The sequence below is a fragment of the Acyrthosiphon pisum genome, chromosome A3 (genome assembly GCF_005508785.2).
Source record: "Acyrthosiphon pisum isolate AL4f chromosome A3, pea_aphid_22Mar2018_4r6ur, whole genome shotgun sequence".
Taxonomy (NCBI): domain Eukaryota; kingdom Metazoa; phylum Arthropoda; class Insecta; order Hemiptera; family Aphididae; genus Acyrthosiphon; species Acyrthosiphon pisum.
The window spans coordinates 192871-203131 of NC_042496.1; the positions used below are offsets into that span (position 1 = coordinate 192871).

The window sequence follows — 10261 nt, forward strand, 5'->3', positions numbered from 1 at the left end:
AGACGAAGCCATTTCGGCAGAGATGGGCTGGTCCCAATCATAACCATTTTTCCACAACACTTGCATAAAACATTTCGCCCAAAAGGTGATAGGGGATAAGATTCCAAGTAGGTCGTAGATTTTTGCAATAGCAGACAACACTGATCGCTTCGTTGTGGTAGAAGTGTAAGGCTCGCTATGGTAACTAAATATGTCCAAGACGGGGTCCCAGTGTAATCCAAGGATTTTAACGGAACAATGATCTTTAGGGTCAAAAGAAGATTCCATTACTCGATCTTCTGCGGGAATATCCTGAATAACGGCTGGGCAGTTGCTCGCCCACTTCTTGAGTTCTAGACCACCTGCACCCAACAACTTAGTAACATTACGTTGAAGGGTTAGCGTGTCAGGGATTGTTTCTGCCCCTGTTATGATATCATCGACGTAGGTTTCTGTAGTAAGAACGCCTAGAGCCCTCTTGAACTGATGCCCTTCATCCCTTTCTAGTTGATGCAGTACACGCAAAGCTTGATAAGGCGATGAGGCTACTCCATAGGTAACGGTCGTCAAGGCATATTCCACCAATGGCTTTGAAGGATCGTCTCGCCACAATATATGTTGATAATCGCAATGTGACGAGTGAATGTTAATTTGGCGATACATTTTGCATATGTCGGCCGTGAACATGTATTTATTCAAGCGACAACGGAGTAGAATGTTCATGATGTCGCATTGTAATTTTGGACCGACAAATAACGTATCGTTCAATGATACACCTGAAGAAGTGCGAGCCGAAGCGTCGAAAACAACTCTTAACTTCATCTTGTCCTTAGCGTACTTTATGACCGCATGATGAGGAATCAGGTATTTCCCCGGTGTGGTCGCAACCTTCATGTGTCCAAGTGATTGATATTCACTCATAAACTGTCGGTATTCAGCGTATACTTCAGGTTCAGCTTGTAGTTTGCGTTCTAAGTTGAAGAACCGTGATAAAGCCATACTCCGTGAGTCGCCGAGAATTGATGGGTCCATCTTGAATGGCAGAGATACAACATAACGGCCTGTATTGTCTCGACTGGTGGTCCGTTGAAAGATGTCTTCACATTTCTCTTGTTCAGTAAATGGGATAGACTGACATTCTGGCTCTTCACAGGCCCAGAAACAATGTAGCAACTCCTTTAACGACGGTTCCGAGGATAGCTTTAAGCACACTCGTGACTGAGCATGTCATTGACTGGAAGTTCCCACGAAAATCCAACCGAGTGACGTCTCAAAAGCCGAAGGAAGGCCATCTTCGTGGAGGACTTGATAGCCATTTTCGAATAATTTGTTGTAAATGTCCGCGCCGATAAGAAAATCAATGCGACCCGGGCAATCGAACGACGGATCAGCAAGTTGCAGTTTAGAATATGTGGATCGTATTGCAGGGCTCAGAGCTGCTGACGGCATGAGACCTGTGATTCTGGATAATATGACAGGCTCGCATATTAACTCAGGGGCAAACGACGTATGAGGAATAATATGGCAGGTTACTGAACCCTTTGTTTGTAGAATCGGACTTTGAGATAAGCCCACGACAGTAATATCAGTAGGATGTCTGTTGAGGCCGAGCATAGTTGCACTTATATGTGTAATGGCCGAGATCTGGGAACCAGAATCAATAAGTGCCCGAACAGGTGTCCATTGTCCAAATTTGTCACGTACACGAATTAGGGCCGTGCCTAGTACATTCAGATTGGTAGTGTTGACCGTACCGACAAACGCAGTTGAGGACTGTTCTGTGGATGAAGTTGAAGGCTTTGGTTTGTTTTTTGGTAATGAATGGGTGCCTGAAGTTGCTGACGACGATGCCTTTTTTTCACTCTCACCCAAATGCAATAACGAATGATGTCGAGCAGAGCAATGACGGCAAGAGTATTTTGACTCGCATTTCGACGAAGTATGAACAGTACTCATGCAATTGGTACACATGCGGAGTGACTGTATCTTTTGGAGACGTTGTGCAGTAGACAAATTTAGGAATGTTGCACATCTACCAATGTAATGTGAACCCTTACACACAGGACAGGAGTTTACGGACATTGCCGCCGGGTGGTCGCGCAATCCGTTTGTCGTCACGTGACAGCATTATATCACGTCGGAATTTCTCCGTGAATCGTGATAACATAAACACTTTTTTGATATCGCGTTGTTATTCAAAAACCACGTTCGTTAAAGACGGGTGTATGCGTTTTTTTTAATTTTTTTCTATATATATTGTCCGAGTTTGCGTATTATTCGCCGTGGACACCTATATATATTGTCTGAGTTCGCGTATTACTCTTACTTACTTACTTGGTAGGACGGCTTTACGCCTATATACTATGCCAGGCTTTTTGCCTTTGCTAGTAGCTGGATGTCAAGTGGAATTTGCAGATTTGGATGTTTTTTTTTTTTTTTTTTTTTTTTTTTTTTTTTATTTTATGTTAATTTATCGCCCATAATTTTACTCTAGGTCGTTGTTTATGTCTAGATGCTTGTGATTGGTGGGGAGTCTGACCAATATTCTTTATATGGATGTACTGAGAGGTTGATATACGGTGGAAGGTTGCTAAGGCATACTTTTTGATTAAGTGCTTGATAGGGATGAAACCGGTTGTGTGAAGAAGTATTGAGTTTTTTACTATGGACGGTTGACCTAGTATTATTCTGATACCTATTGTCTGTACTGCTTCTATTTTCCTCCATGTAGATGTGCTGATGAATGGTGCCCATGCTTCACCGGCGTAAGTTAAGATAGGAATAATATACATTTTGAAAAGGTTTAGTTTGGTTCTGGTTGGTATTGGGCTTTTTTTGTTTAAAATTGAATATAGTAGGCCGCGAATTTGAGTAGCTTTTTTGACAATGTTTGATGCGTGAGTAGAAAAGTTTAATTTGTGGTCAATTGTTACTCCTAGATATTTTACGCACCTGGACCAAGGGATTTGAATGTTATTTAATTGGATGTTTTTGATGTTTGTAGTCTTTGTACGGCCGAACAGGATTGCTATTGTTTTGGATTCGTTTATACGAAGTCGCCATTTTTTAAACCAGTCTGATGCCAGGTTTACTTGTTTTTGGAGTTGTAAGGATGCAAAACGAGCATTGTGGTTTGAACAATAAAACATTGTGTCATCCGCGAATAAGGAGACTCGAGAGTTAATATTCGTAGGTAGGTCATTTGTATAAATATTAAAGAGCGTAGGGGAAAGACAAGAGCCTTGAGGAACACCCGCATTTGCCTTTCTTACTGCCGAGTTTTGGTTTTCAATTTTTACAGAGAAGGTGCGATCTGAGAGGAAAGATTCAGTAATTTTTATAAGTTGTAAGGGGATATTCATGGACATCATCTTGTGGAGAAGTCCATCATGCCAGACAGTATCAAAAGCTTTTTCAACGTCAAGGAATATGGCAGCTGTTTGAATACCTTGGTTGAGATTTTCGCTGATTTTGTCTATTAGTTTGGTTAGTTGGAGGACAGTTGAGTGATTTTGACGAAAAGCGAACTGCTCGTCTCTTATTTTACCATTTAGAGATTTTTGGAGATATTGTAGGATTAAGCGTTCGTATATTTTTGAGAGAGAGGAGAGAAGAGCTATAGGTCTGTAATTTTCTGGCAGTTGATGATTTTTGCCTGGTTTCGGAATAGAAATTATGGACGAAAGTTTCCATATGCTTGGAAAGTAGCATAGATTAAAGCAGCCGTTTATTATTTTAGTTAGGTTTAGTAATTGATTCTTGGGTAGGAATTTAAGTGCTGTGTTCGTGATTTGGTCCCTGCCAGGGGCTTTATTCTTTTCTAACTTGGATATAATTTTTTGAATTGATCCTGGAGTGGTGAAGAGATAGGGTTTTTTAATCACTGATCCTCTGATTGTCGTAGTGCTCTCAGTTACTTCTGGGATATCTTGACCTTGAAAGGTAGAGAATTGTCGTTCCAGGGAGTCAGCAATAATTTCCGTTTTTTCCACTGCGGAGTAGGATAAACCATTTGGTCCAAGTAGTGGGTGGGTGGCTGGTCTTTTTTTTAGTAGACCTCTATTAAGTTTATAAATTGAATTTTCACTGTGGTTCAGGGAATTTAGGTATTTGTCCCATTCATCTTCCCTGTGGGTTTGCAGCATTAACCTTATGAATTTTATTTTGGCATTTAAAGACGTTTTAATCAGGGGGTCTCGGGTTTGTTGCCAATCTCGGCGGATTCGGTTTTTGGCGTTTATTTCTTGCTGAATTTCTGCTGGAATAACTGGACGGCGACTGTTTTTGTTGCGGAGATACGAGCTATTGTCAAGTGCTGAGTGAATGGAATTGGTGAATGCTTGTATGCTGTTTTCAATGTTTTGCTTGGTGTTGGTAAGAAGAGCCATGTTAGGTTTTTCTGCACTAAGTGTGTGATAAAATTTGTCCCAGTTGATTTGGGTGTTTGGAGTTGGAGGAGAGACTGTGATGGGTGAGTCAGAGAACTCAAGAAGTATTGGATTGTGATCAGAAGATAACTCGTTTAAGTTTGTGATGTGTACTAGAAGATGAGTGCGAACTATAGCAATATCTAATACGTCAGGTCTGTATTTTTTAGAGCTTGGAAAATGTGTAGGGGTGTCAGGAGCGATTATTGAATAGTCATTTTGCAGAAGGTGGTTATAGAGTATTAGCCCAGCAGCGTTTGTCCTGCGGCTGTTCCAGAGTGGGTGTTTTGAGTTTAGGTCACCAGCAATAATGAAATTATCTGCACTATTGATGAGAAGGTCGATGTCGGATGTAATTAAAGTTGACGATGGGGGCTTGTAGACTGAAGAGATGAGAGTGGATTTGTTACTAATTTTTATTAATATAGATGTAGACTGAAATTTAGTATTTATGTTGATTGATTGATGGACTATTTTACGATGAACTAGGATAGCTGTACCGCCATGGGCTGGAGAACCTCGGATTAGCGGTAGGTCGTTCCTATATGTGATAAAATTAGGGATTTTGAGGCTTAGGTTTGGTTTGAGATGAGTTTCATTTAGTAGTATGATATCGGGTTTGTTAGTGGCAATGAATGCACTAAGTTCATTAGTTCATTTTGTAATGCCATTTGCGTTCCAGTGTACTATTTTTAGGTTTGAAATCATTGTTGATTAGCAAAAAGGGTAATAAATGAATTTATAGTAGATATTAACATGGATTTGGGATCGTCCGGTGTGGACAGAACTGAAAGGAGATCAGTTAAAAGTTCGATTACCTGTTCGCTATTGAAAGTGTTCTTGGGCTTAGTTGCGGAGGCATAATCCTTTTTAGTGGTATCTGCTTTTTGTGGTTGGTCTGGTTGAGTTGCAGGGGATGGAGGGTTTGGTTGTGGAATTTTGATTGGCTTTGTACATGCGGCTTGGGCAAGGTACGGACAACCACGGTAATTTGCCGTGTGATTACCATCACAGTTGCAACACCTTGGCTCTTGGTCGGTAGTTTTAGGGCATAGGCTGGCTTTGTGTTCCCCTGAGCATTTTACACATCTAAGTGGGTGGGTGCAGTTTGAAGAACCGTGACCAATGCGTTGACAAGCAAAACACTGGGAGGGGCCCGTTTTTTTGTAGGACTCAACAGTGACCTTTATGAAGAAAAGATCAGAGACTTCATAGATGAGTTTCGAATTTTGAGTGTTGCCAAGAATAACTAAGCATATTGGCATAGGTTTGTTGACAGGTCCGAAACGTTTTATAAGTTTTACGTCGAATTTTAATAGTTCGAGTTCGGATTTTAGCTCATCAGTAGAAATGTCAGTGGGTATACCTCTTAGTACTACTTTGAGGGTGCGCTCCTCGGGGAGTTTGGATGTTTTAAACTGGATATTTTGATCAAGGAGAGTCTTCTGAATTAGCCTGAAGTGTTCGATCGCACGGGTTTTAATTATTATAGATCCATCGGAGGTTGCCTGCGCTGAGATATTTACTGGAGAGACGATAGCGTTTCTAAAGATGATCGGTGCAACTTTGCGCCAATCAAAAGATTTGGCTACAAAGATAGGTGGAATACGAATTGTGGTCTTTGCGACTATTGGATTTGCATCATCTTTCTGTAATCCGCTTGAGTTGTTTTGGTTTGGGTGGTTTGAAGTAGGGGGTGGGCTTGGGGAATGGTGTGATAAAGTAGACGAGGCGATAGTAGAATCGGAATCAGAAAAATAAGACTCACCTGAGAGTTGCTCGTCGATAGATTCCGGCGAAGGAGGTGCTGCACGTTGGCGTCGAGCAGCATGCAACGGAGGTGGAGAGTAAGTATCGCCTCGTGTCTTCTTCGAGCTTGAAGCCGGAGGTGTCCGTTTTCTTTTGGCTCTGCGGCCGCCCATGGTGTTTCGTTGTTCAGAATAGTTCACTGCAATATTGTAACCGACGTCTGCACAGAACGAACGATGGGCGAGGAATCACATATTATTACGGAACAATAGTACAATAATATACTGCACACAACATTGTAACAGAGCAACCACCACAACGGCCTTCATCAAGACGACATAACAAATAAAACACACATAAAGAACAGGAGAACCCAAGGGAAACGTGCGGTTTTCTACAAGTATATTTCAACCAATATGACGAGTAAAAAACGCACTTAACGAATTAAAACAATATGGCAACGGTGTGATTATTAATCGTCATACCAAGGTGTAACACCCAATCAGTAACAAGGAATACGACGCAAAGAGTAATCGTCTAGGTACATTGACAGTTTTATTCAATTTTTCAAACCGATAACATACAGAGCAAACCAGCCCAAAATCAAGAGGCTGTCCAAAACATTGCACTAATTGCAGAACAATAACCGGAGCACATTACCTAACTACAAATTAAGTAATAAGACTGTCAGCCGATGTTCTATCCATTTCGGAAACAATACAGTCGGCAATAGCTGTATTTTTACATAGGGCTTCTGTATCGAGATTCCGTCACATCCGGGCTTTGACCCAATGAATCATGACAAACTGACAAATCATCCACTACTGTGAGCGACAAGAATACGAAACAAGAGAGAAAAGGCAAAGCCTGGAGCTCTGTATAAGCCATAGGCCGTCCTACAAAGGCAAGTCCAAGTCCAAATCAAGACCTCGAGGCTCGAAGATTCAAGACCATAAGCAGTACAACATCGCCGTTACACGGCGTTCCAGATACATAAAATTGGCGACCAACGATCGGAATAAGACACTGCTGACACACGGCATTCAAGACTCGTGTAAATGACCGGAAACTGATGTACGATATCGCCGTTCAAGAACCGTAGTAACGACCAGCGGTTCCGTGACCACGGTCGACGTATTCTACGGCCCCCGGCGACCTGATATGCATTAAGGTTGACTACTCGACGCCTTGTTCTATTGACAATCACACCGCTCAGGGTTAATCGGCTACTAAGTTGTGATCATATTCTTAGCGAACGCCCTTGACGTGTGATGGACACCGCCGTTCGACAGACGCCCGGTAACGAAAAACCGACGAATCGATAATCAGCGAGAAGATCCACGCAACTCTTGGTGCGACCCTTCGGCCAAACGCCGTAAAACGATCAACCGAAAAATGGCCCTTTTCAGGGCCATCACCTAAACCTCAGAAAGGCACTTATCTAAGTAGACCTTCCCGGACCAGGTTCATCATCGGAGTACCGCTTAAATTGAGCTTCCCAGACAACATTTTGTAATGATAATATTATAGTAATATTATAATGATATTATAATCACGAACAATATTATTATAATGTTGTAATAATATTTTTAGTAAAACATTTCCTACATTTGCTGTCTGGGTTATACCGACGGTGGCCGGCCCTCCACTTAGTGTTGTATATAAGTTATAAACCAAAGATTTAACATAACATTGTATAATATATAGTCTGGCATTCACCCGACTGCTCCCAAGCGCCCCCGATTGCGCCGACTCACTTAATTAAGTCTGGTCAACGCAAATCAACGCTTTTCTAGATCTATAATTTGTATATATGTATATAAATATTCCATAGAAATAAACCTACGCGATTACTCATAAAACAGTTTGACACTTTAATCATGACACGGGCCGTCCGTCAGGACGATTTGTATCAAACAAAACAGTTGTCTGTACTATAGAAATAGTAGGATTGACTGTACATTGTAGTAGTAAATCCACCCATAAACTCACTTCGAAACGAAGCAGAACTAGCGGCTAGGGTATTTTATCACAGAAATGCCCAATCAACATTCGCCCACATCCGCGACATTGGAACATCACCAGCTCCTCAATTACTCACACGCCGACCAAGACCAATCAACTTTGCGAAATTACAATAATATACTCCACATCCTGACAATCAGCCATTAAAAATTCAAACATAAGTTATAGGCACCGCCTGACACTTACAAACACAGCTGGGGTTTTTCCTTGGCTCCCATTGCAAAGCAAAGCAAAGCAACATTGTAGTTGCCATAGGGATAGCTATAAGGTTAGTCAGATTTAGTAAAATATCATAGTCAAGTTATTGACAAGCTATTATTTAGTTAATTCAAACATTAAAAACTACGTTAACTATAAAATATAGTAAACCTTATCAATTATCATAAGTCATAACAAATAACTCTATTTATATAGTCATCATAATTAAATCATTTTAGTTATTTTAGTTATAAAATAGTTATATTTACTATAATTTGTTTAACTATAATATTTTAGTAATTTTTTATTTCCGTGCGCTATAAATAAAACAGTTTCGTCCCGACCACTACATGGCCTATTATGTGACCACCGCAGATTAACTCGGATATTATACTCTAAGCGTAAAATACCAAAGTAAACGTCATTGACACGAATTTCTTTTTAATTAAATTACTATTAACTTTGTCAAAGGTTTTATGGAAATGACGTTTCGATCGCGCGTCGTTCCAGTGACTCATAATATAATAATAATATAATACTGCACGCAATTACCGCGCAGTGATATTGTAGGCACGAGCATGTATTTATTTCAACTTGTGAAAACAATTATTAATTGGCATGACGAGATCCGTCGGCTGTCAAAAGTTTGAATTAAAAAATAATAAAATCTCGAAACGCGCGCTCGCCGTGAACGGCGGATGATTAGTGAATGTACGGTCCACCCCCTCCCCCTTTCCCATCACGACAAACACACGATTCCACAACCTCTCGGGGACCTGGTGGTGTTAATCTCTCTTTATTCTCATCGTATCGGTCTTTTGATCCTATCCTCGTTGAGTCCTTATCGGCATTAAGATTGATGGCATTCGCTGTAAATAATAATACGAGCACGCCGTCGCGGGTTGAAAGCGACGGGTATAGTGTCCTCGCGCACCCTCCGTCACAACTATAATACCCCTCACGGTCTTTCAAGTCGCCTGCATGTATCAAAGTCAAAGTGAATAATAATGAAATCAATGTAACTAGGAATAGTTTGTCAAAGCGAGTGCGCTTTGTTATGTATATAATCATATTTTCCAGGAACATAACCGTGGCGTTAGTATTTCACCACGGTCCACTGCGCACCGCATCTTTAATAATGATAACAATTTATGTTAATACATAGGTACATCTAAATTTCGTCGTTGTGCAATCCGTTTAAATATTATCGTACGATAATCAGATAATAATAATAATATTCTGTATACACTCTCCGGAGTCCGGACTCGTTGTGGTCGAAGGTAATACGTCGTCCGATGGCGCCGCCGAATTTCGACATTTTGGTTTATCTGTTTATAAACAACCCAATTTGGTTAACTAGTAAATCGTTTCCAAATCATTGTGTATAAGCGTATATTATATGTATACAGTTGTTTGTAACCAAATTTTCGGTATCTCACTTCGGGGAAACTTAAACGCGTATCCCACCATCATAATAACAATAATAATACATATCCTTTGTATATAAAGCACGACGACTGCAGCAGGCGAATGATTTGTGTATTATTTACAAATAAAAAAAACAAAAAATAAAAATTATAACGCAAAAAAAGTTTTACTCCCTCAAACAATTCCTTTTTTTTTTACTTTTCGAATCATGCATAAAAAATCATTAAAAAAATAAAATAAAACCAAGTGAGCGTTTTAAAAGTAATTCATGTAGATTATATTTTCAGTATTTCACTATTATACGTCTATTTAAATACAAGTACGACCGCTTTCAGTTATTCCCTCCTCCCGCACACATTTTCCCACCTACGCCCGTCACAGACCTGACGTACTCGACATCGCCCTCGCACGACTACCATACCCGACCCAAATCGAAAACCTCAACGAACTATCTT

The 10261-nt window shown here is 40.5% G+C and overlaps 2 protein-coding genes across 2 annotated transcripts in view; one reads left to right on the forward strand and one right to left on the reverse strand.

Moving 5' to 3' along the window:
* LOC103308324 overlaps positions 1-1011 on the reverse strand; it is a 4096-nt gene extending 3085 nt beyond the window's left edge. Inside the window, exon 1 of the mRNA XM_029491661.1 lies at positions 5-1011. Coding sequence (XP_029347521.1) covers positions 5-1011 — 1007 coding nt within the window. The remainder of the gene's footprint in view (positions 1-4) is intronic.
* The window catches only part of LOC100167244 (semaphorin-2A), a 401079-nt gene that overhangs the window by 105022 nt on the left and 285796 nt on the right, over positions 1-10261 (forward strand). The gene's annotated exons all lie outside the window — the stretch shown is intronic.